Raw genomic sequence first — 26,421 nt, forward strand, 5'->3', positions numbered from 1 at the left:
ACCGGCCCAGTGGTACCCCCAGTAGAACATCCCTAACTGCCGACACCCCCACGTCTCATCGTACTGTAGTTTGGCGGCGTCTGCCATTTAATATAAAGGGAACGAGGCCCCTCCCCCCCGCGCTCTGATTGGAACATTTCTGTCAGAACAATAAAACCAGCCGAGCAGGAAAACTTAAAAACAGCCAATTTCAAAAAGTAATTAAAATATGATAATTTGGCCCAAACGCGAGCGGCGCCGCCAGGTGGTACATTCCGCCACATTTACCAACCATTCGGGATTTATGTTCCGCTATAAAAATGTTATTCCTTTTATATTGAAACAAATGAAAAATTCAGCAACTTCATTTTCATATTTATATTCTTTTTATCTATTAAACCCAAAATGTATATGTTCAACGGAGTCCGAGTGTCGGCAGCAGATTGTGTTTTGTATCAGAGAGATACCATAACACTATGGCACATAGGGATTCCCCTGTACTAAGCACAATTCAGCAGGAACAGCCCCCTAAGTTTGCTCATAGCCTGTACAGAGAGATACCATAAAACTATGGCACATAGGGATTCCCCTGTACTAAGCGCAATTCAGCAGGAACAGCCCCCTAAGTTTGCCCATAGCCTGAATAGAGAGATACCATAAAACTATGGCACATAGGGATTCCCCTGTACTAAGCACAATTCAGCAGGAACAGCCCCCTAAGTTTGCCCATAGCCTGTACAGAGAGATACCATAAAACTATGGCACATAGGGATTCCCCTGTACTAAGCACAATTCAGCAGGAACAGCCCCCTAAGTTTGCCCATAGCCTGTACAGAGAGATACCATAAAACTATGGCACATAGGGATTCCCCTGTACTAAGCACAATTCAGCAGGAACAGCCCCCTAAGTTTGCCCATAGCCTGTACAGAGAGATACCATAAAACTATGGCACATAGGGATTCCCCTGTACTAAGCACAATTCAGCAGGAACAGCCCCCTAAGTTTGCTCATAGCCTGTATAGAGAGATACTATAAAACTATGGCACATAGGGATTCCCCTGTACTAAGCACAATTCAGCAGGAACAGCCCCCTAAGTTTGCCCATAGCCTGTACAGAGAGATACCATAAAACTATGGCACATAGGGATTCCCCTGTACTAAGCACAATTCAGCAGGAACAGCCCCCTAAGTTTGCCCATAGCCTGTACAGAGAGATACCATAAAACTATGGCACATAGGGATTCCCCTGTACTAAGCACAATTCAGCAGGAACAGCCCCCTAAGTTTGCCCATAGCCTGTACAGAGAGATACCATAAAACTATGGCACATAGGGATTCCCCTGTACTAAGCACAATTCAGCAGGAACAGCCCCCTAAGTTTGCCCATAGCCTGTACAGAGAGATACCATAAAACTATGGCACATAGGGATTCCCCTGTACTAAGCACAATTCAGCAGGAACAGCCCCCTAAGTTTGCCCATAGCCTGAATAGAGAGATACCATAAAACTATGGCACATAGGGATTCCCCTGTACTAAGCACAATTCAGCAGGAACAGCCCCCTAAGTTTGCTCATAGCCTGTACAGAGAGATACCATAAAACTATGGCACATAGGGATTCCCCTGTACTAAGCACAATTCAGCAGGAACAGCCCCCTAAGTTTGCCCATAGCCTGTACAGAGAGATACCATAAAACTATGGCACATAGGGATTCCCCTGTACTAAGCACAATTCAGCAGGAACAGCCCCCTAAGTTTGCTCATAGCCTGTATAGAGAGATACTATAAAACTATGGCACATAGGGATTCCCCTGTACTAAGCACAATTCAGCAGGAACAGCCCCCTAAGTTTGCCCATAGCCTGTACAGAGAGATACCATAAAACTATGGCACATAGGGATTCCCCTGTACTAAGCACAATTCAGCAGGAACAGCCCCCTAAGTTTGCCCATAGCCTGTACAGAGAGATACCATAAAACTATGGCACATAGGGATTCCCCTGTACTAAGCACAATTCAGCAGGAACAGCCCCCTAAGTTTGCCCATAGCCTGTACAGAGAGATACCATAAAACTATGGCACATAGGGATTCCCCTGTACTAAGCACAATTCAGCAGGAACAGCCCCCCTAAGTTTGCCCATAGCCTGTACAGAGAGATACCATAAAACTATGGCACATAGGGATTCCCCTGTACTAAGCACAATTCAGCAGGAACAGCCCCCTAAGTTTGCTCATAGCCTGTACAGAGAGATACCATAAAACTATGGCACATAGGGATTCCCCTGTACTAAGCACAATTCAGCAGGAACAGCCCCCTAAGTTTGCCCATAGCCTGTACAGAGAGATACCATAAAACTATGGCACATAGGGATTCCCCTGTACTAAGCACAATTCAGCAGGAACAGCCCCCTAAGTTTGCCCATAGCCTGTACAGAGAGATACCATAAAACTATGGCACATAGGGATTCCCCTGTACTAAGCACAATTCAGCAGGAACAGCCCCCTAAGTTTGCCCATAGCCTGTACAGAGAGATACCATAAAACTATGGCACATAGGGATTCCCCTGTACTAAGCACAATTCAGCAGGAACAGCCCCCTAAGTTTGCTCATAGCCTGTACAGAGAGATACCATAAAACTATGGCACATAGGGATTCCCCTGTACTAAGCACAATTCAGCAGGAACAGCCCCCTAAGTTTGCCCATAGCCTGTACAGAGAGATACCATAAAACTATGGCACATAGGGATTCCCCTGTACTAAGCACAATTCAGCAGGAACAGCCCCCTAAGTTTGCCCATAGCCTGTACAGAGAGATACCATAAAACTATGGCACATAGGGATTCCCCTGTACTAAGCACAATTCAGCAGGAACAGCCCCCTAAGTTTGCCCATAGCCTGTACAGAGAGATACCATAAAACTATGGCACATAGGGATTCCCCTGTACTAAGCACAATTCAGCAGGAACAGCCCCCTAAGTTTGCCCATAGCCTGTACAGAGAGATACCATAAAACTATGGCACATAGGGATTCCCCTGTACTAAGCACAATTCAGCAGGAACAGCCCCCTAAGTTTGCCCATAGCCTGTACAGAGAGATACCATAAAACTATGGCACATAGGGATTCCCCTGTACTAAGCACAATTCAGCAGGGAGTGTAACTGACAGTTGATCACTCATTAGGGAATAGATTAATTACATGTATCACTGTCTCTGTGCGTCTCTCCCGTAGGAAGTCGTTAGGTTTATGAGCCAATTTATGGTGCAGGAGGAATAACAAACTGCCACTTAATTACTATTCTGTACAGATGAAACACGTTGTTGAGTTGTACATGCCGACGTCGCTGTATGAGAGAGATAAGCCCCCCCCCCCCGTATGTCATGGTACAACCCATTCTGGCAGCTGGTAAGGGGGATATTTGCATAATTATAATTTATTCGTACTGTGCCTCTGAGCACTTTGGCAATTTACGTGAATTCTCATTTTTAGTGGTTTCTGCGATATTAGCAGCTTTAGACTGCAGGCACCATTTATTACATTAGTAATAATGAAATATTAGAGATTTATCATTAGATAACCCGCCCCCCATTATATCTTTCAGTCTCCCTCAGCCGTTTAGATTGTAAGCTCTGATGTCAGAGGAGTGAGGGGCCCCATTGGCACCAGTTCAACCCCAGTCTGTTGCTCATTTATCAGAACCACTTACTTTCCGTGTTTTAATGAAAGTATCAATTGTCCCCGACCCGAATGTTACATGTTCTGTAGCCCGGGGGGGTCGCGCATTGATTTATACCCCGTGACCCCCGAGTCGTTGCGCTGCAGACGCGACTTTGCATTTTTCATAAGAAATATGACCGGTTCCTCGGATCAATGATTTGTAGTTAAGGTGCAACTGTAACGGCACCAACAGGGGGGGCTAATGTCTTGCCTGGGGCTGTTCCTGCTTGACAGTAATGGATTCTGGTACTTAAAACCCAAATATACACAGCGGTTGTTGCTTGGAAACGTTGCCAGGTCCGACTCAGCAATAAAACTTAAGATAAAGTTTGGATTCATTGTAGTGATAAAAATTTGGGAGCCTTGGACCCCCCTGCAAAGCCCCCCACAATCATTGCTGACCCACAGTGGTGCAAACCGCCCCCTCACAGCCCCCCTGTTCCCTGGGACCCATGCAGGGACTGCCCCCTCTATAGTTACCCCACAGATTAAAGGGGATATAAACCCAACCATAACGCTGCCCCACGGCGCCCCCTAGTGTTGCTATAGAAGGTGTCGAAAAACGTAATTATAGCTGCAAGGAAATTCCCCAATGAGCCTTCTACTGAGCAACATGTGATTATAAGTGCAAGAGAAGTGACCAATGAGAATGCTGATTCCCAGCACTGTGTCAGGCCCCTTGCTGGTACCTTACATATAGAGATAATGATGGCATTTTCCCGTCATTATATGGCACAGGAATCAGACATGGGGATAAAGGGACAGACTTGTTCAGTGCTGGGAAACTGTGCTTATTGCTCCCAACTCCAATTGCAGGAACAGAGAACAGGGAGCCGGATTTACTCACATCAGCTGGGATTCTCATTGGGGGATTTCTTGCATTTTAATGCAGTTTTATTGGGCAATATTGCTTTAAGAATACAACCCTGATGTTGCTGGACTACAGCTCCCAGCATGCCTCACCCTTCATTATATGTTACATTATTCTGTATTCTGTATTGTAGTCCGGCAACAGCTGAGTAACGTTTGGTTGAGCCGCGCTGTGCCGCAGGGTTTAGTTCCCCTTTAAATGCACATTTAATGAGATTCAGGTTGCACAGGGAACAACCCAACAGACGCAGAATCAAAGGTTCCGATTGTATTTAGAAACCCATTGACCAAGCTGATTGTTTTGGCCATAGATAAAGTAAACAGTGTTTCTGCAGAACATCCCATATTTCCTCCTCCATACCTGTGCATTATACAGGTATGGGATCCATTATTCGGAAACCCATTATCCAGAAAGTTCCGAATTATGGAAAGGTCATCTCTAATAGACAGAAAATAATTCTAATTTTTAAAAATGATTCCCTTTTCTCTGTAATAATAAAACAGTACCTGTACTTGATCCCAACTAAGATATAATTACCCCTTATTGGGGCAGAACAGCCCTATTGGGTTTATTTCATGGTTAAATGATTCCCTTTTCTCTGTAATAATAAAACAGTACCTGTACTTGATCCCAACTAAGATATAATTACCCCTTATTGGGGCAGAACAGCCCTATTGGGTTTATTTCATGGTTAAATGATTCCCTTTTCTCTGTAATAATAAAACAGTACCTGTACTTGATCCCAACTAAGATATAATTACCCCTTATTGGGGGCAGAACAGCCCTATTGGGTTTATTTCATGGTTAAATGATTCCCTTTTCTCTGTAATAATAAAACAGTACCTGTACTTGATCCCAACTAAGATATAATTACCCCTTATTGGGGCAGAACAGCCCTATTGGGTTTATTTCATGGTTAAATGATTCCCTTTTCTCTGTAATAATAAAACAGTACCTGTACTTGATCCCAACTAAGATATAATTACCCCTTATTGGGGCAGAACAGCCCTATTGGGTTTATTTAATGGTTAAATGATTCCCTTTTCTCTGTAATAATAAAACAGTACCTGTACTTGATCCCAACTAAGATATAATTACCCCTTATTGGGGCAGAACAGCCCTATTGGGTTTATTTAATGGTTAAATGATTCCCTTTTCTCTGTAATAATAAAACAGTACCTGTACTTGATCCCAACTAAGATATAATTACCCCTTATTGGGGCAGAACAGCCCTATTGGGTTTATTTAATGGTTAAATGATTCCCTTTTCTCTGTAATAATAAAAACAGTACCTGTACTTGATCCCAACTAAGATATAATTACCCCTTATTGGGGCAGAACAGCCCTATTGGGTTTATTTAATGGTTAAATGATTCCCTTTTCTCTGTAATAATAAAACAGTACCTGTACTTGATCCCAACTAAGATATAATTACCCCTTATTGGGGGCAGAACAGTCCTATTCGGTTTAAATTATGTTTAAATGATTTTTTAGTAGACTTAAGGTATGGCCAATTACGGAAAGATCCCTTATCTGGAGCATTCTGGATAACAGGTCCCATACCTGTACACACATTGCCAGTGACACGTGTACCCCAGGGTTGGTATTACAGGGGGCGCAATGCGGCCCTGAGGCAATCATTACCCTGGGGAGAGGAGGGTATTTTCATTTTATCTATGGAGTTTGGGAACCAAACTGAATATCTGGACAGAAAACTATTAAATTAAAAGAAGAAATCCTTTAATATGTGCCACAGAAATCCAACGTAGTGCAACACCCCCACCTAGTGTTCCTGCCCCTGTATTACACACACTATTGGGCACTATACGCAGCACAGAGGCAGCTTTGTGTGACTTATTGTGGGGTTGTAGTTCAACAAGAGCTGAGAGCTCCTCATACACTAAGGGGTATATTTATCATGCTGTGTATAAAGTGGAGTGAAGCATTACCGGTGCTGTTGCCCAGGGCAACCAATCAGCAGTTAAATTGTAACAGTTAGAAAACCAAAGGAAAGCATCTGATTGGCTGCTATGAACAACGTTACCGGTAATGTTTTACTCCACTTCATGATAATTAACTCTATAATTGTCACAGGTACGTAACCAGTAATCAGAAAATAAGATGGCTGCTGCAGACTGCATTGGTTTCTGTGCAACACGCTCCTGTATAAATGGCTGATTAGACTGCAGGTTATGGATTCATTATGTGTCCAGTTATAGAGGGGGGGGGTAATCCCAGGTACCCCTCAATTATGTAATCCCCTCCTCCTTAGATGGAGGCCCCGCCTTCCTGTTGTAATAAATTAAAACTCTGACAATTTCACTACATTTAATTTACTGATGAGTTCTATTTATTTTGTTGGGAACATAAAAAGGGGCTTTGTATTTAAGCTGTTTAGGTAAAGTAAACAAACCCCAGAGCTGGAGTCACTTGACCATGACTGTTGGTGCTGACATCACAATGGTTAGGAGTGATGACATCACAATGTGCCCAGTGGGTATAAGGGCTGCTCACAGCTGCACTGTCAGATTAGTGATATCTTTCAGCCATGAAGTCACTAATCCTCACTCTTGTGATTTTTACCGGATTTTTATATGTAAGTTCTATTCATGTTACTGGGTTCATATATCAGAATTGGATCAGAACCATTATGGGTCCCAGTTATTAGTGTTATTTCCTAATGTGCCAGTTTAGTGCTTAATGGTAAAGATGCCCCATACAGGGGCAGATATAAGTTGCTGAGTCCCTCAGACTGATTGAGCAGTTTATCTGCCCGTGTATGGGCCCCCCCAATGGGAATTGGCCAGATCTCTCTAGGGCACATATATACGGCTCTTATACCCATTGTTACAAGCCCCACTGGGGCAGGGACTGATGTATAATCCCTGTAAAGCCCTGTGTAACGTGTCAGAACTATATAAATACTGGATAAATACCAGGAAATAAATACAAACAAATGCCCCAAACATCCGACCCACTCGTATTTCTCTTACAGGAACGAGACATCAAACAAGATTCCAAGGAATATTCTTATAGGGAAATTGCAGGCTACACGGAGTCCTGGCCAGTTTGCCCCGTGCCAGCTGAAAGGGGCAGTTATGCAGAGAGCAGCGATGCCCCGTTGGTACAGGAGAAGCCCAGGCCCATTGTGCTACTAATCCCTCAGGATATAAGATGTGATGTAAGTCACTATTTGTCTTTCATTTGTTTATTTCCGTGTTACTGATGCACAAAAGGGCGTAACGTGGGGCAAATAACCCAGAAACCCAGTGCTCAGTACCATGTGACTCTATACAGGGCAGAATGTTATGGCAATTACTAATATGTTATCTTGTGTTTTACTGAGTCAGTAAGTGATTATTTCCTATTGCAGGGCTTGCTGTGTCCCATCCCTCCTATAGAGAGTCAGCTCACTAACCCAGAGCTGAGCAGCGCCATCCTTCAGGTAAGAGGAGAATATCATATACATAGCGGGTCTGACACAAACGGGTCAGAATGGCTTTACTTGCCCGACACTGATGTACTGATATGTTAGTGAGGGTCCGACTGACGCTCTCATATCCTTCTGTTGTAGGAGTTCCTCCCAATTGCACCTTATATTGAGCCCCTCATCAGAGATACTGCGAATGGAACGAGCGTGGGAGGAGTCCTTATGGTAAGTCGTTAGAATAACGAGCTCATTAGGAAACAATTCAGTATGTAAGTCAGACTGGGTATCAGCGAGTTCCTCTGGAATCGGACTTTCCTACTCGATCCCATCGACTGCTACTGAGTTGTTCTCTCTATAGAATCGATGAATATTATAAAGGGAATAAAGTTCTGTTCCATAGGAAACATCTATGGGGAATAATGGAACCATTCCCTTTGGGTTAAAGAATGTTCTTGGTACTGAGTCTCTCTCTCTCCTTTCATGTAGGGCTTCTTGGTACCAGAACTCATTGCCTATCTACTGGAGTTCTGTTATGGCCGCTGGTCCGGCAGAAAGAAGCCAGAAAAGGACAGAGACGAGGGCCCCGCTGGGAGAGAGAGCGAAGGGCCACAAAGTCCTGCTCCAACCCATGATAACATGGAGGAAGAAGCAGGACTTAGTAGCAGAAAAAGCCAAAAGAGGGAGGAGCCTAGAAGCGCTAAGATGAGGAAGAAGCGGCGCCAGTCTGAGGCTCATGAACCCCGAGGGTCTCACTCAGAAAAGAGACCCCAGAAAACAAAGAGCAATGGAACAATGACGGGAGAAGAGGAGAAGGAATTCAAGCAGCTTCTCCAACAGTTCCTCTGCCAATGCTTGCAAGGAGAATTCTGAGGAGGAGGTGGAGCCATAGAGAGAAGTGGGTGGGAGGGAGGAGCTTCTCCAGGCTGTTCCTGCCCAGCAGGGCCACCATCACAACAACATTTTCTAGAATAAGACTGTTACTGTTACTGATTAGTAATAAAATATTAAGAATAAAAATTCAGATGGGAGATGTATCTTTTTCTCTCTAGAGAAGCGCCGGGAATGGAACGGATCTGGGTTTCATGGTTTCGCTCTTTACCCCTCGCACTATGATGCGTTACAGCCATATTCCGGGGGGAAAGTCCAATTCTTTGGGGGAGTCAGTTTGTTTGGCTGCTTATGGGCAGTGAGATCTCAGTGGCATGTCAGTAAATGAGGGATATACTTAGTGAAGGAGCCAAGAGAAACGATTGGTTAAATTCCTGTTAGTCGTTTCGGAGCTTTCCTATAGGGGGCGCTGTCTGAGCCATGAATGTTGGAAACTGTCATCCGTATATTTTGCTGCAGCTTTGGCTTAAAGGAACAGTAACACTAAAAAATGAAAGAGCTTTAAAGTAATAAAAATATAATGCACTGTTGCCCTGCACTGGTAAAACTGGTGTGTTTGCTACAGTAACACTACTATAATTTATATAATAAGCTGCTGTGTAGCCCCGGGGGCAGCCATTCCTGCTGAAAAAAAGGAAAAAAGGCACAGGTTACATAGCAGATAACAGATAAGCTTGGTAGAATACAATAGTGTTTTATCTGTTATCTGCTATGTGCCTGTGCCTTTTCTCCTTTGAACGGCTGCCCCCGGGGCTACATAGCAGCTTATTTATATAAATTATAGTAGGGTTTCTGTAGCAAACACCCCAGCTGTACCAGTGCAGGAATGGCTGCCCCCGGGGCTACACAGCGGGGTATTTATATAAACTATAGTAGGGTTTCTGTAGCAAACACCCCAGCTGTACCGGTGCAGGAATGGCTGCCCCCGGGGCTACACAGCGGGGTATTTATATAAACTATAGTAGGGTTTCTGTAGCAAACACCCCAGCTGTACCGGTGCAGGAATGGCTGCCCCCGGGGCTACACAGCGGGGTATTTATATAAACTATAGTAGGGTTTCTGTAGCAAACACCCCAGCTGTACCGGTGCAGGAACGGCTGCCCCCGGGGCTACACAGCGGGGTATTTATATAAATTATAGTAGTGTTTCTGTAGCAAACACCCCAGCTGTACCGGTGCAGGAACGGCTGCCCCCGGGGCTACACAGCGGGGTATTTATATAAACTATAGTAGGGTTTCTGTAGCAAACACCCCAGCTGTACCAGTGCAGGAATGGCTGCCCCGGGGCTACACAGCGGGGTATTTATATAAATTATAGTAGGGTTTCTGTAGCAAACACCCCAGCTGTACCAGTGCAGGAATGGCTGCCCCGGGGCTACACAGCGGGGTATTTATATAAATTATAGTAGGGTTTCTGTAGCAAACACCCCAGCTGTACCAGTGCAGGAATGGCTGCCCCCGGGGCTACACAGCGGGGTATTTATATAAACTATAGTAGGGTTTCTGTAGCAAACACCCCAGCTGTACCAGTGCAGGAATGGCTGCCCCCGGGGCTACACAGCGGGGTATTTATATAAACTATAGTAGGGTTTCTGTAGCAAACACCCCAGCTGTACCGGTGCAGGAACGGCTGCCCCCGGGGCTACACAGCGGGGTATTTATATAAATTATAGTAGGGTTTCTGTTAGCAAACACCCCAGCTGTACCAGTGCAGGAATGGCTGCCCCCGGGGGCTACACAGCGGGGTATTTATATAAACTATAGTAGGGTTTCTGTAGCAAACACCCCAGCTGTACCAGTGCAGGAATGGCTGCCCCCGGGGCTACACAGCGGGGGTATTTATATAAACTATAGTAGGGTTTCTGTAGCAAACACCCCAGCTGTACCAGTGCAGGAATGGCTGCCCCCGGGGCTACACAGCGGGGTATTTATATAAATATAGTAGGGTTTCTGTAGCAAACACCCCAGCTGTACCAGTGCAGGAATGGCTGCCCCGGGGCTACACAGCGGGGTATTTATATAAATTATAGTAGGGTTTCTGTAGCAAACACCCCAGCTGTACCAGTGCAGGAATGGCTGCCCCCGGGGCTACACAGCGGGGTATTTATATAAACTATAGTAGGGTTTCTGTAGCAAACACCCCAGCTGTACCAGTGCAGGAATGGCTTGCCCCCGGGGCTACACAGCGGGGTATTTATATAAACTATAGTAGGGTTTCTGTAGCAAAACACCCCAGCTGTACCAGTGCAGGAATGGCTGCCCCCGGGGCTACACAGCGGGGTATTTATATAAACTATAGTAGGGTTTCTGTAGCAAACACCCCAGCTGTACCAGTGCAGGAATGGCTGCCCCCGGGGCTACACAGCGGGGTATTTATATAAACTATAGTAGGGTTTCTGTAGCAAACACCCCAGCTGTACCGGTGCAGGAATGGCTGCCCCCGGGGCTACACAGCGGGGTATTTATAAAACTATAGTAGGGTTTCTGTAGCAAACACCCCAGCTGTACCAGTGCAGGAATGGCTGCCCCCGGGGCTACACAGCGGGGTATTTATATAAACTATAGTAGGGTTTCTGTAGCAAACACCCCAGCTGTACCAGTGCAGGAATGGCTGCCCCCCGGGGCTACACAGCGGGGGTATTTATATAAACTATAGTAGGGTTTCTGTAGCAAACACCCAGCTGTACCAGTGCAGGAATGGCTGCCCCCGGGGCTACACAGCGGGGTATTTATATAAACTATAGTAGGGTTTCTGTAGCAAACACCCCAGCTGTACCAGTGCAGGAATGGCTGCCCCCGGGGCTACACAGCGGGGTATTTATATAAACTATAGTAGGGTTTCTGTAGCAAACACCCCAGCTGTACCAGTGCAGGAATGGCTGCCCCCGGGGCTACACAGCGGGGTATTTATATAAACTATAGTAGGGTTTCTGTAGCAAACACCCCAGCTGTACCAGTGCAGGAATGGCTGCCCCCGGGGCTACACAGCGGGGGTATTTATATAAACTATAGTAGGGTTTCTGTAGCAAACACCCCAGCTGTACCAGTGCAGGAATGGCTGCCCCCGGGGCTACACAGCGGGGTATTTATATTAAACTATAGTAGGGTTTCTGTAGCAAACACCCCAGCTGTACCGGTGCAGGAATGGCTGCCCCCGGGGCTACACAGCGGGGGTATTTATATAAACTATAGTAGGGTTTCTGTAGCAAACACCCCAGCTGTACCAGTGCAGGAATGGCTGCCCCCGGGGCTACACAGCGGGGTATTTATATAAACTATAGTAGGGTTTCTGTAGCAAACACCCCAGCTGTACCAGTGCAGGAATGGCTGCCCCCCGGGGCTACACAGCGGGTATTTATATAAACTATAGTAGGGTTTCTGTAGCAAACACCCCAGCTGTACCAGTGCAGGAATGGCTGCCCCCCGGGGCTACACAGCGGGGTATTATATAAAACTATAGTAGGGGTTTCTGTAGCAAACACCCCAGCTGTACCAGTGCAGGAATGGCTGCCCCCGGGGCTACACAGCGGGGTATTTATATAAACTATAGTAGGGTTTCTGTAGCAAACACCCCAGCTGTACCAGTGCAGGAAATGGCTGCCCCCGGGGCTACACAGCGGGGTATTTATATAAACTATAGTAGGGTTTCTGTAGCAAACACCCCAGCTGTACCCAGTGCAGGAATGGCTTGCCCCCGGGGCTACACAGCGGGGTATTTATATAAACTATAGTAGGGTTTCTGTAGCAAACACCCCAGCTGTACCGGTGCAGGAATGGCTGCCCCCGGGGCTACACAAGCGGGGTATTTATAATAACTATAGTAGGGTTTCTGTAGCAAACACCCCAGCTGTACCGGTGCAGGAACGGCTGCCCCCGGGGCTACACAGCGGGGGTATTTATATAAACTATAGTAGGGTTTCTGTTAGCAAACACCCCAGCTGTACCAGTGCAGGAATGGCTGCCCCCGGGGCTACACAGCGGGGTATTTATATAAACTATTAGTAGGGTTTCTGTAGCAAACACCCCAGCTGTACCAGTGCAGAATGGCTGCCCCCGGGGCTACACAGCGGGGGTATTTATATAAACTATAGTAGGGTTTCTGTAGCAAACACCCCAGCTGTACCAGTGCAGGAATGGCTGCCCCCCGGGGCTACACAGCGGGGTATTTATATAAACTATAGTAGGGTTTCTGTAGCAAACACCCCAGCTGTACCAGTGCAGGAATGGCTGCCCCCGGGGCTACACAGCAGCTTATTTATATAAATTATAGTAGACTTTCTGAAGTAAACACACAACTTTTACCAGTGCAGGCAGCAGCACATTATAATTTAGTTACTTTTATACACTTTCATTTTTTGGCATTACTGTTCTTTAAGGTTTAGCATCGCTTATGGGTAATGTGAAAAGGAGCTGGTGATGGTGGGGGGTGGGGTGGGGGGGGTTGGAAGTGACATCAGAGTGATAAGGAAGTGTCAGTATCACTTTAATCAGCCCCCCTGAGCATCAGAATAGTCTCCTCTGTGCCTTCCCCTTATCCCCCCACTCACTCACCTCCTTACTCCTTGTCGCTCCCCATAGATGGCAACTGTATTGCGCTTTGGGCTTATATCCAGGGTATTTATTGTCCTGGCCTCTGTCCCAGAATCCGACATTATCACATCTCCCTATGGCGCATCCCACGGGGGCTACACAAGCTCAGTTGCACCCTGAGTGTGAGCGTAGCAACCAGAGACATGCAGGGGGCAGATAGAGGGGCCGGAGAATCGCTATCAACTCAGTCAGTGGGTGCTACACACCCCGGCTTGTCTTCCCTTCTGCACTGGGGGGTTATAATGAGCTGCACTGGGGGGTTATAATGAGCTGCACTGGGGGGTTATAATGAGCTGCACTGGGGGGTTATAATGAGCTGCACTGGGGGGTTATAATGAGCTGCACTGGGGGTTATAATGAGCTGCACTGAGGGGTTATAATGAGCTGCACTGGGGGGTTATAATGAGCTGCACTGGGGGGTTATAATGAGCTGCACTGGGGGGTTATAATGAGCTGCACTGGGGGGTTATAATGAGCTGCACTGGGGGGTTATAATGAGCTGCACTGGGGGTTATAATGAGCTGCACTGGGGGTTATAATGAGCTGCACTGGGGGGTTATAATGAGCTGCACTGGGGGGTTATAATGAGCTGCACTGGGGGTTATAATGAGCTGCACTGGGGGTTATAATGAGCTGCACTGGGGGTTATAATGAGCTGCACTGGGGGTTATAATGAGCTGCACTGGGGGTTATAATGAGCTGCACTGGGGGTTATAATGAGCTGCACTGGGGGTTATAATGAGCTGCACTGGGGGTTATAATGAGCTGCACTGGGGGTTATAATGAGCTGCACTGGGGGTTATAATGAGCTGCACTGGGGGTTATAATGAGCTGCACTGGGGGGTTATAATGAGCTGCACTGGGGGTTATAATGAGCTGCACTGGGGGGTTATAATGAGCTGCACTGGGGTTATAATGAGCTGCACTGGGGGGTTATAATGAGCTGCACTGGGGGTTATAATGAGCTGCACTGGGGGGTTATAATGAGCTGCACTGGGGGTTATAATGAGCTGCACTGGGGGGTTATAATGAGCTGCACTGGGGGGTTATAATGAGCTGCACTGGGGGTTATAATGAGCTGCACTGGGGGGTTATAATGAGCTGCACTGGGGGGTTATAATGAGCTGCACTGGGGGTTATAATGAGCTGCACTGGGTTATAATGAGCTGCACTGGGGGTTATAATGAGCTGCACTGGGGGGTTATAATGAGCTGCACTGGGGGGTTATAATGAGCTGCACTGGGGGTTATAATGAGCTGCACTGGGGGTTATAATGAGCTGCACTGGGGCATTTTGGGGGCATCTTACAGCAGCTCCTTGCATGTTGCCAGTCTGGGCCTGCTGGGGAGGGGGTTAGGGGGTGCAGGAGTACTGGGGCCTATGCTGAGCCCCGGGGAGAAGGAATAATGTGACATTTCCCTATAATCCCAGCACCCCGGCACAGTTGGAGGGGGACATTGGGGCAGTGTAGCTTGGCGGGGCTACAGACACATTAGGGAATTACATGCTGCTATAAATATTAACAATTACTCCCTGCATTTCTCACTGACTTCAATGGGAACTGGGCAGGAATGGGGGGGGGGGGGTCTCTCTGTGTTACAGTTCCCCTCATTCTCAATTCTACTCATCTATTCTATGAAGATGGGGTTATGATTATGTGGGGAGTCATTTTATAAAAAAAATTACTTTCATTAAAAAAGTTCTGTTTTCAAAAGTATACACGGCCTTATTGACCTCTACTGACTCAGCCCCCAGCCCCTATACAGTAGTAGTGGGGACAGAGAGGGGATACCCAGCAGCCGGGGCTCAGTGAGGAGAGCAGGGAACCAACAAGGGTTACTCAGCCCCCAGCCCCTATACAGTAGTAGTGGGGGCAGAGAGGGGATACCCAGCAGCCGGGGCTCAGTGAGGAGAGCAGGGAACCAAAAAGGGTTACTCAGCCCCCAGCCCCTATACAGTAGTAGTGGGGACAGAGAGGGGATACCCAGCAGCCGGGGCTCAGTGAGGAGAGCAGGGAACCAACAAGGGTTACTCAGCCCCCAGCCCCTATACAGTAGTAGTGGGGACAGAGAGGGGATACCCAGCAGCCGGAGCTCAGTGAGGAGAGCAGGGAACCAACAAGGGTTACTCAGCCCCCAGCCCCTATACAGTAGTAGTGGGGACAGAGAGGGGATACCCAGCAGCCGGGGCTCAGTGAGGAGAGCAGGGAACCAACAAGGGTTACTCAGCCCCAGCCCCTATACAGTAGTAGTGGGGACAGAGAGGGGATACCCAGCAGCCGGGCTCAGTGAGGAGAGCAGGGAACCAAAAAGGGTTACTCAGCCTCCAGCCCCTATACAGTAGTAGTGGGGACAGAGAGGGGATACCCAGCAGCCGGAGCTCAGTGAGGAGAGCAGGGAACCAACAAGGGTTACTCAGCCCCCAGCCCCTATACAGTAGTAGTGGGGACAGAGAGGGGATACCCAGCAGCCGGGGCTCAGTGAGGAGAGCAGGGAACCAACAAGGGTTACTCAGCCCCCAGCCCCTATACAGTAGTAGTGGGGACAGAGAGGGGATACCCAGCAGCCGGGGCTCAGTGAGGAGAGCAGGGAACCAACAAGGGTTACTCAGCCCCCAGCCCCTATACAGTAGTAGTGGGGACAGAGAGGGGATACCCAGCAGCCGGAGCTCAGTGAGGAGAGCAGGGAACCAACAAGGGTTACTCAGCCCCCAGCCCCTATACAGTAGTAGTGGGGACAGAGAGGGGATACCCAGCAGCCGGGGCTCAGTGAGGAGAGCAGGGAACCAACAAGGGTTACTCAGCCCCCAGCCCCTATACAGTAGTAGTGGGGACAGAGAGGGGATACCCAGCAGCCTCAGTGAGGAGAGCAGGTAAGGGCTTCCAGCTCCTGCTTATAAATCTTTACTTCCTAAAGGGCCTCAGTTCCTGTAATCTCCCCAGCCCCGCCCCATTCTAGGCGCTTGATTGGTCGGCTTAACTGTCTGTAAAAATGAGCTGCACTCTGATTGGAGAAGCTGCAAGCAGGCATACCCAGTCAGAGAAGAGCAGTAGCCGACCCTGCAGAAAAGAGCGTTGGTTTAATAAGCTCCAGTCAGTAAAGGGTTTCTGAGAAATAAAAGTACCGGGGGGGCGGGGGGGCTTAGCCTCCATGAAAAGCCGCCCATGAGTCTCTGAGAGATGCTGCAGCTGCTCCGACACTTCACACTTTCCTGTAACTTCACAACCTGCCAACTGAGTCCCCTCCCCGGCACCATGTGACTACCCTGGCCCCGCCCACTCACCCCTATTTGACGCCCAGTAACAGCACCTGAGCGGCTCCGTGTGACAGGGCAGAGCGATGGCGGCCGAACAGCAACCGGAGCTGCAGGGTCTGAGCGATGAGGCGGCCTATAGTCTGTGCAGCGACCCGCACCCCCTCACTAAGGTCTGAGTCTCCCCTGTGTGTTTGTTACCCCCCCCCCCATACCCCTGTGTGTTTGTTACCCCCCCCCCATACCCCTGTGTGTTTGTTACCCCCCCTATACCCCTGTGTGTTTGTTACCCCCCCCCCCATACCCCTGTGTGTTTGTTACCCCCCCCCCATACCCCTGTGTGTTTGTTACCCCCCCCATACCCCTGTGTGTTTGTTACCCCCCCCCCCCATACCCCTGTGTGTTTGTTACCCCCCCCCCATACCCCTGTGTGTTTGTTACCCCCCCCCCATACCCCTGTGTGTTTGTTACCCCCCCCCCATACCCCTGTGTGTTTGTTACCCCCCCTATACCCCTGTGTGTTTGTTACCCCCCCCTATACCCCTGTGTGTTTGTTACCCCCCCTATACCCCTGTGTGTTTGTTACCCCCCCCCTATACCCCTGTGTGTTTGTTACCCCCTCTATACCCCTGTGTGTTTGTTACCCCCCCTATACCCCTGTGTGTTTGTTACCCCCCCCTATACCCCTGTGTGTTTGTTACCCCCACTATACCCCTGTGTGTTTGTTACCCCTCTATACCCCTGTGTGTTTGTTACCCCCCCCTATACCCCTGTGTGTTTGTTACCCCCCCCTATACCCCTGTGTGTTTGTTACCCCCCCCTATACCCCTGTGTGTTTGTTACCCCCCCTATACCCCTGTGTGTTTGTTACCCCCCCCTATACCCCTGTGTGTTTGTTACCCCCCCCTATACCCCTGTGTGTTTGTTACCCCCCCTATACCCCTGTGTGTTTGTTACCACCCCCCTATACCCCTGTGTGTTTGTTACCACCCCCCCTATACCCCTGTGTGTTTGTTACCACCCCCCCTATACCCCTGTGTGTTTGTTACCACCCCCCCTATACCCCTGTGTGTTTGTTACCCCCCCCCCTATACCCCTGTGTGTTTGTTACCCCCCCTATACCCCTGTGTGTTTGTTACCCCCCCCTATACCCCTGTGTGTTTGTTACCCCCCCTATACCCCTGTGTGTTTGTTACCCCCCCTATACCCCTGTGTGTTTGTTACCCCCCCCTATACCCCTGTGTGTTTGTTACCACCCCCCCCTATACCCCTGTGTGTTTGTTACCCCCCCCCTATACCCCTGTGTGTTTGTTACCCCCCCCCTATACCCCTGTGTGTTTGTTACCCCCCCCCTATACCCCTGTGTGTTTGTTACCCCCCCCTATACCCCTGTGTGTTTGTTACCCCCCCCTATGTGTTGTTACCCCCCCTATACCCCTGTGTGTTTGTTACCCCCCCTATACCCCTGTGTGTTTGTTACCCCCCCTATACCCCTGTGTGTTTGTTACCCCCCCCTATACCCCTGTGTGTTTGTTACACCCCCCCTATATCCCTGTCAGTGTGCCCCGCGTGGGGGTATATATCCCTGTCAGTGTGCCCCGCGTGGGGGTATATATCCCTGTCAGTGTGCCCCGCGTGGGGGTATATATCCCTGTCAGTGTGCCCCGCGTGGGGGTATATATCCCTGTCAGTGTGCCCCGCGTGGGGGTATATATCCCTGTCAGTGTGCCCTGCCGTGGGGGTATATATCCCTGTCAGTGTGCCCTGCCGGGGGGGTATATATCCCTGTCAGTGTGCCCTGCCGGGGGGGTATATATCCCTGTCAGTGTGCCCTGCCGGGGGGGTATATATCCCTGTCAGTGTGCCCTGCCGGGGGGTATATATCCCTGTCAGTGTGCCCTGCCGGGGGGGTATATATCCCTGTCAGTGTGCCCTGCCGGGGGGTATATATCCCTGTCAGTGTGCCCTGCCGGGGGGTATATATCCCTGTCAGTGTGCCCTGCCGGGGGGGTATATATCCCTGTCAGTGTGCCCTGCCGGGGGGGTATATATCCCTGTCAGTGTGCCCTGCCGGGGGGGTATATATCCCTGTCAGTGTGCCCTGCCGGGGGGTATATATCCCTGTCATGCCATTGGTTGGATCTGTTTCTGAACTTTACTTTCATTTTCCTTTAATACCCGGTCGTTCTGTTACTGCCCCTGCGCTTGGGGCTCAAACCCCGCGTTGCACTCACTGTTACTGGAATTACAGGCTGTTTCCCTGTATAACCGGGGGCTGAAATAACCCACATTCTTATAATATTTTGTCAAGTTTGTGAGTTTTATATGGGCTGTGTCTGTTGTTTTAGGGCTCAGTAGGATCTTATTGTAGGGAGGGGTATTTACTGGTTTCCTAATGCCCCTCAGCTGATAAGTGTTTCACCTGATTGGTGTCATTCCATCAGCAACATGTCTGTGCGAGAGCTGCGCATTCCTGCCCCGTGTAACTCAGCCTGCAGCCTTGTGCCTTTATATGGGGGGCACAGAACCCCTCAGTGACTGCTAATATCCTTATCATTTACAGTAGGGGGTACATTATCCCTTATAATACATGAGTGATACTCAGAGTTCCCTGTATAACTCAGCCTGCAGCCTTGTGCCTTTATATGGGGGGCACAGAACCCCTCAGTGACTGCTAATATCCTTATCATTTACAGTAGGGGGTACATTATCCCTTATAATACATGAGTGATACTCAGAGTTCCCTGTATAACTCAGCCTGCAGCCTTGTGCCTTTATATGGGGGGCACAGAACCCCTCAGTGACTGCTAATATCCTTATCATTTACAGTAGGGGTACATTATCCCTTATAATACATGAGTGATACTCAGAGTTCCCTGTATAACTCAGCCTGCAGCCTTGTGCCTTTATATGGGGGGCACAGAACCCCTCAGTGACTGCTAATATCCTTATCATTTACAGTAGGGGGTACATTATCCCTTATAATACATGAGTGATACTCAGAGTTCCCTGTATAACTCAGCCTGCAGCCTTGTGTCCTTATATGGGGGGCACAGAACCCCTCAGTGACTGCTAATATCCTTATCATTTACAGTAGGGGGTACATTATCCCTTATATCTGTATTTCTGTCCCTTTAATAACTGTAAATATAAATCACAAGTTATAAATCACGTTATCCCTGCGACACAGACAGTAATTTCTGGGTAATTGCTGCTTTTCTAGGATTTTATGCTACAACAGACGATGCTCCGGATAAAAGACCCCAAAAAGTCCTTGGAATTTTACACAAATGTTCTAGGAATGACGTGAGTAGAGGGTTCGTTACAATGGGCAGTTTGTATATAATGTGTGGGGGAAGTTGTTCATCTTTAAATAAACTCTCAGTATGATGTAGACTTTGATAGTTTGAGACAATTTGCAATTGGTCGTCTTTTTTTTTTTTTCATTTATTTCGCTTTCTGATTAGCAGTTCTGCAGTTTGTTTTTTCAGCAGCTATCTGGTTGCTATGATCTTATTTACCATAGCAACCGGGCAGTAGTTTTAATGAGAGACTGAAATATGAATAGTGGAGGGACTGAATAGGAAAATAAGGAATAAAAAGTAACAATAAAACTGGAGCCTCACAGAGCAATAGGGTTTGGCTGCCGGGGTCAGTGACCCCCATTTGAAAGCTGCAAAGAGTCAGAAGAAGAAGGGAAATAATTAAAAAACTATAACAAATGAATAAGGAAGACCAATGGCAAAGTTGCTAGGAATAGGGCATTCTGAAACATACCGGGTTTCACTATTCATTCAAGCTCTTTCTCATGGTATTTGCAGCCTCCTTCAGAAATTTGACTTCCCATCTATGAAATTCTCGCTCTACTTCATGGCCTACGAGGACAAGAAGGATATCCCGGCGGACGTGAATGAGAGAACGGCCTGGACATTTTCGCGGAAGGCGACGCTCGAGCTCACACAGTAAGCTTTGCTGCCTAATGGGAATAATGTGTTTCATTGGGATAATTCCTGCTCCTCTGTATAAGGGTGAAGACACACAGAGCTATTAGTAGCAGCTACTAAAACAGACAATGCTGATCATTTACTGATAATTGTCTCTACGTGTTTAGTAGAGGCAATTCTCAGTATTGTCTATGGCAGGGGATTATCTGGGGTTTAGTAACCGTGACAAGTAGCTGCTACTAAGTAGCTCTGTGTGTCTTCACCCTAAGAGTGAGTGCCTCTTTATAGGCTAATGTCGCACCAGGCTGTGCTGGAAGCCCCTGCACCACCTCCCATAGGTTTGTAGGGAAATTGCTGCTGCCCAATGGGAAGAGGGTGGTTTGTGTGGGGCATTAACCTATGGGTTAGCAAAGTGACCCTGAGTGATGTTACTGGTGAATCCCAGCACCTTGTGTCTCCAAAACTCAAGGTCCGGTTAGCTGGAAATAAAGCAGGGCTGACAGTTTCCCAAGGGCTGGCCAGGGGAGCCGGGTCCCTGACAAGTAGCTCCGTGTGTTTTCAACCTAAGGGTGTAGACACACAGAGCTACTAGTAGCAGCTACTTTTTCATGGCTACTAAGGGCTCTGGCACACGGGGGAGATTAGACTTACATGTTCGCCGGCGGGATGGCGGGTCATGGCAACTCGGGGAGATTAGTCGCCCGCGAACAGGGTGTTTTGTCGCGGGCGACTAATCTCCACCGTGTGCCAGAGCCCTAAATGCCCGGAATTCCCCTGCCATAGACAATACTGAGAATTGCCTCTGCTAAAACACACATAGAGACAGTTATCAGTAAATGATCAGCATTGTCTGTTTTAGTAGCCGTGACAAGTAGCTGCTGCTATTATTATTATTATTATTATTTATATAGCGCCATCCGTTTACGCAGCGCTTTACAGAATAGAGGGGTACAAAAGACAGAACAGTTAACGTATACATATAAACGATTCACAGAATTGGGTTACAGTTACATTTGGATGAGAATTGGAGACACTTGGGGGAGGACCTCACTCGCAAGAGCTCACATTTTAGTAGGTCTGTGTGTCTTCACCCTAAGGTGACAAACACTATTGTGAGTGAATAAAAACCTTATACAATATATTCTCCTGGGATATCCCTGCCTGGGGGCCCCTCTGGGTCACACACAATCTCACATTTGTTATAAATACAAAGGATTATATTGTATATCTAGTTCCCCAAGAAGCCCCTCCGGTGATGGGGGGGCAAATCCCCTCCTTGTTCCTTCTGCCATAACCAACCCCGGCACGCTCGGCCTTGAATAATAGAGACTTGCAGGAAGCTACAACTTGTTTATTGTAAACACGAAATTGGATCTTCTTCATCCTGCCACGTTGAATCTCATTTTGTGTTTCTGCCTGACAGCAACTGGGGAACAGAAAATGACGAGAAGCCGTATCACAATGGCAACTCCGACCCCCGGGGATTTGGTGAGTAACAGTAATGGGTGAATGCTCCACAGCTATAAAAATGGCCGCAACTCTTTAAAATTGCAGCGACTAGTTGCAGTAAATTATGATCTAATCTATGGCGAGAAAGTCACTAGTCACTGTGATTAGTCACTGCAACTGACTTTTTAAAGGGCCATGACCGATGGGGCATTTTACTACACACAGTAAAACACAGGGTCCCTTTAAATGGAGCTGCACCCAGGATGCAGTTGTACCTAACGGGTGCTCATTTTACATATTTCTATAAATGATTAAATCTGTAGCTTTATTGCAGAAATAATAAACTGCAAGTATTCTTCCCCACACACAGTATTAGGGGAAGACACACAGTGCTACTAGTAGCAGCTACTTGTCACGGCTACTAAAACAGACAATGCTGGTCATTTACTGATAATTGTCTCTATGTGTGTTTGGCAGAGGATATTCTCAGTATTGTTTATGGCAGGGGATTGTCTGGGGTTTTGTAGCCGTGACAAGTAGCTCCGTGTGTCTGCACCCTTATAGTGTTATATACAGTGTATTACTCACACAGTTCAATCTCTCAGGCCCATTGGCTTAGAGCAGTAGAGCCCTGGGGGGACCCCTGCCTAAGGGTGAAGACACACTGAGCTACTTAGTAGCAGCTACTTGTCACGGCTACTAAACCCCAGAAAATCCCCTGCCATAGACACACGTAGAGACAATTATCAGTAAATGATCAGCACTGTCTGTTTTAGTAGCTGCTACTAGTAGCTCTGTGTGTCTTCTCTATCATTCTGTAAGCTTTGTCATAAGGCTGATTAGGGGTGAGATGTGGACTGTGCATATATATATAATATATATATATATATATATAATCTATATCTATATCTATATCTATATCTATATCTATATATATATATATATATATATATATATATATCTATCCTTACCCAGATATTGTGGGCTGCATACCTGATTGGCTGCTACACCATTGTTTTTCCATGTATTATTTTGAGCTAAATGGGGGCCCTGACCAAATGTGGCTCAATGCCCCACCCACCTGCATTTTTGCTTGGGGGTCTTGGAAACAATCCAGATTTTTATCTCACAGCAGCCACCCACACACAGATTGCTCCAATTGCCTAGTGAGTGGCCTCAGCGGGGCTGTTATTATTATCATCCTTATATAATGCTAACATGTTTAGGACCACTTTAGAAATTTTATATATATGTTCCTGCCCCATGGAGCTTACAATCTAAAGTCCATATGCACATACAATGGTCCATTTACCAAGAGCCAATTAACCTGCCTGTACATATTTGGAATGTAAGAACCCAACCAGACACAATGCAGACTCCTTGCAGATAAGTGTCCTGCCCGGAATTGAACTCGGGCCCCGAGCCCTGCCTAGCAGCAATACTGACCCCTCTGTGTTTTCTCTCTGTTAGGGCACATTGGCCTGGCAGTGCCAGATGTCTACGCTGCCTGTAAGAGATTTGAGGAACTCGGCGTCACCTTTGTAAAGAAACCAGATGATGGTGAGAATATTGATTTATTATAAGGGTTTTATGCTACCTGCTGCTCAGGGCTGGGGGGGGGGGGTGCTACCTGCTGCTCAGGGCTGGGGGGGGGGGGTGCTACCTGCTGCTCAGGGCTGGGGGGGGGGGGGTGCTACCTGCTGCTCAGGGCTGGGGGGGGGGGGGGGGTGCTACCTGCTGCTCAGGGCTGGGGGGGGGGGGGGGGGTGCTACCTGCTGCTCAGGGCTGGGGGGGGGGGGGGGGGGGGCTCTCTGCTCTCTCTGCCCCGACTGCCTGACTTGTATAGGTCCTTTCCCAATCGCAATGGGATGGAGCTCCTGTTTATATGTTTTAGATGTACCCTCATTATTAGAGTAACTATAACATATACGTGCAGGCAGGGCTGGAACGAGGGGTAGGTAGAGTGGGTGGCTCCCTAGGGTACAACGCCATGGGGGGCACAACTTGGAGGTCAGTAAGTAAGTCGGCTAACTGTAAGGCCTAACATAACTCACTGATAGTAAAATGCACCTAGAAGTGAGGGATATCGCACAAAATCCAGCAGTTTGTTTTGATAAACGTTCAACCCGCAGCCCCACCCCAAAAGCAATTTTACACATCAGGTGTAACCAGTTCGTGCAGTTAATCGATCCCCACCTGATTTAATTAACCTGATAAATGATGTGTATCTGCCAGTACCCACAAGGCTGAGCTGCCACAACATGGGGGAACCACAGAGGGGAAGGTGATCAGACCCCCCCCCGCATATACATTTTACCCCCCGTGTTAATGGGGGGGCGGCACTTTATTACATTCACTGGTGTTTGTGCTTATTCTTTAGGCAAAATGAAAGGATTGGCCTTCATTCAAGACCCTGACGGATACTGGATCGAGATTCTCAGCCCCAATACCATGCTGTCTATCATCTAACGGCAATAATATGGCGGCTGTTTGGCGCATACAGAAAGTGTTCATTTCCGTGAGGAATTTTAGAAATAAATAATGTTTATTATGCGCTTATTCTCCTTTCCCTGAAATGCTTCTCACCAAGCTGCTTCCCTGTTACTCCTGGAGCAGGAGTGGCACGACCCCGGCCTCCCTAATTACCCCCTGACCCTCATGGGGTAACGGTTTAGGCGGCTGGATTGCCAGACCTGCTCCAGAAATTAGCACAGAGCCACTAGTGGCACAAACAGAAAGTGTGTTTATTTTTTCCTTGGAATAGACAAGTATTTACCCTATTTTGGGCAATTTTTTGGCTGTTCACTTTAACCTTTAATATGTTAGAGAATGGGTAATTCTAAGCACCTTTTCAATTGGTCTTTTGCTTCCAACTCTTTGCAGCATTCAAATAGGGGTCACTGACCCCGGCAGCCAAAACCTATTGCTCTGTGAGGCTCCAGTTTTATTATTACTTATCTTTCTATGCAGTCCATCCCCTATTCATATTTTCATCTCATATAAACCACTGCCTGATTGCTATTGTCAATAAGACCCTAGCAACCAGATAGCTGCTAAAATACCACACGGAGAGCTGCTGAACAAAAAGCTAAATAACTGAAAAAACATAAGAAATGGAGACCAATGGCAAATTGTTTCAGGATATCAATGTCTACATCATATTTAAAGTTAATTTAAAAGTGAACTATCCCTTTACTGTAAGTGCTGGGGTGACAGCCAGTCAGATCTGACAAACAGGCCACACATTGGCTGATTTGGCTACATCCAACCAATTCCTATGGACAATGTATTCTTGGGGTATTTGGCTGCATTCTGGGAACCCTGCAGCCCACACTGCCAGCCCATTGGATAGAACCAAACCATGCCCGGTGCAGCCAGCTATATCACTAAAGAGTATAACTTTGCACATGTTCTAGTGAATACACTACCATTTCCCAGTAGGGGGGGCTGTTTGGCTGCACTACCATGGGATCCAATAAGAACGCAGTCAGTCTATCAGCTATAAATCCCTCTATAATCATGGCAGCAGTTCTTTCAGTGGTTCCCTCGAGGCGCACAGTATAGGGGGACCCCACCCCGAGCATCCTGGGTGGGTCACATTTAACTTTTAGTATATTATAAAATGCCCCATTCTAAGCAACTTTTAAATTGGTCTTCATTATTTATATTTTTTTAATTATTTCCCTTCTTCTTCTGACACTTTGCAGCTTTCAAATGGGGGTCACTGACCCCGGCAGCCAATAAATTACTGCTATGTGAGGCTCCAGTTTTAGTGGTACTTTATATAACTTTTTTTATATTCAGGTTTTCTCCTATAAATAAATGTAGTTTCTCATTCAAACCACTGCCTGGTTGCTAAGGTAATATGGGCCATAGCAACCAAATAGCTGCTGAAACGCCAAACTGGAGAGCTGCTGAACAAAAATTGAAAAACTATAAATAAAAAATGAAGACCAATTGCAAATTAACTCAAAGATGAACAACCCCTTTAATGTGACTTTCTCCCTCTTGTGTTACATGGGTGATTGTCCCTTTAATATCTGCATTTCTGTGTGGTCCCTGGGGGCAAATGTACAGCCACTGGTATATAAAGTGTTAATACCAACCTTTCCACTCTCTGCCATCCATTTACAGCACTGTGGGAAAATTACCGCACCCCAGTATTACTGAATTTGATGGTATTGCCGTATAGCGTGATATTACAATTAGTGCCTTCGTTAGGAACCAGTGTTAAACCTTGATTGACTGAGATCATGTGATCAAATTGGATTTTTTTATGCCAAATAAAAGGTTTAATACAAA

At 47.4% G+C, this 26,421-nt stretch overlaps 2 protein-coding genes across 2 annotated transcripts; both read left to right on the forward strand.

The window, feature by feature from the left end:
* The first annotated feature begins 6,992 nt into the window (after positions 1–6,992).
* Positions 6,993–9,014, forward strand: LOC116410892. The gene is made up of 5 exons (XM_031902436.1): positions 6,993–7,163; positions 7,563–7,748; positions 7,941–8,012; positions 8,142–8,222; positions 8,484–9,014. The coding sequence occupies exons 1-5, from the start codon at positions 7,116–7,118 to the stop codon at positions 8,865–8,867; spliced, it is 771 nt and encodes a 256-aa protein (XP_031758296.1). The 5' UTR covers positions 6,993–7,115; the 3' UTR covers positions 8,868–9,014.
* Positions 9,015–16,667: 7,653 nt separating this feature from the next.
* Positions 16,668–26,421, forward strand: glo1 (glyoxalase 1). Its single transcript, NM_001030374.1, is given in 6 exon segments — positions 16,668–16,899; positions 19,950–20,032; positions 20,548–20,688; positions 22,094–22,158; positions 23,590–23,679; positions 24,500–26,421. Coding segments are annotated over 6 exon segments (555 nt in total). The 5' UTR covers positions 16,668–16,812; the 3' UTR covers positions 24,589–26,421.

The sequence above is a fragment of the Xenopus tropicalis genome, chromosome 5 (assembly GCF_000004195.4).
Source record: "Xenopus tropicalis strain Nigerian chromosome 5, UCB_Xtro_10.0, whole genome shotgun sequence".
Lineage (NCBI taxonomy): Eukaryota > Metazoa > Chordata > Amphibia > Anura > Pipidae > Xenopus > Xenopus tropicalis.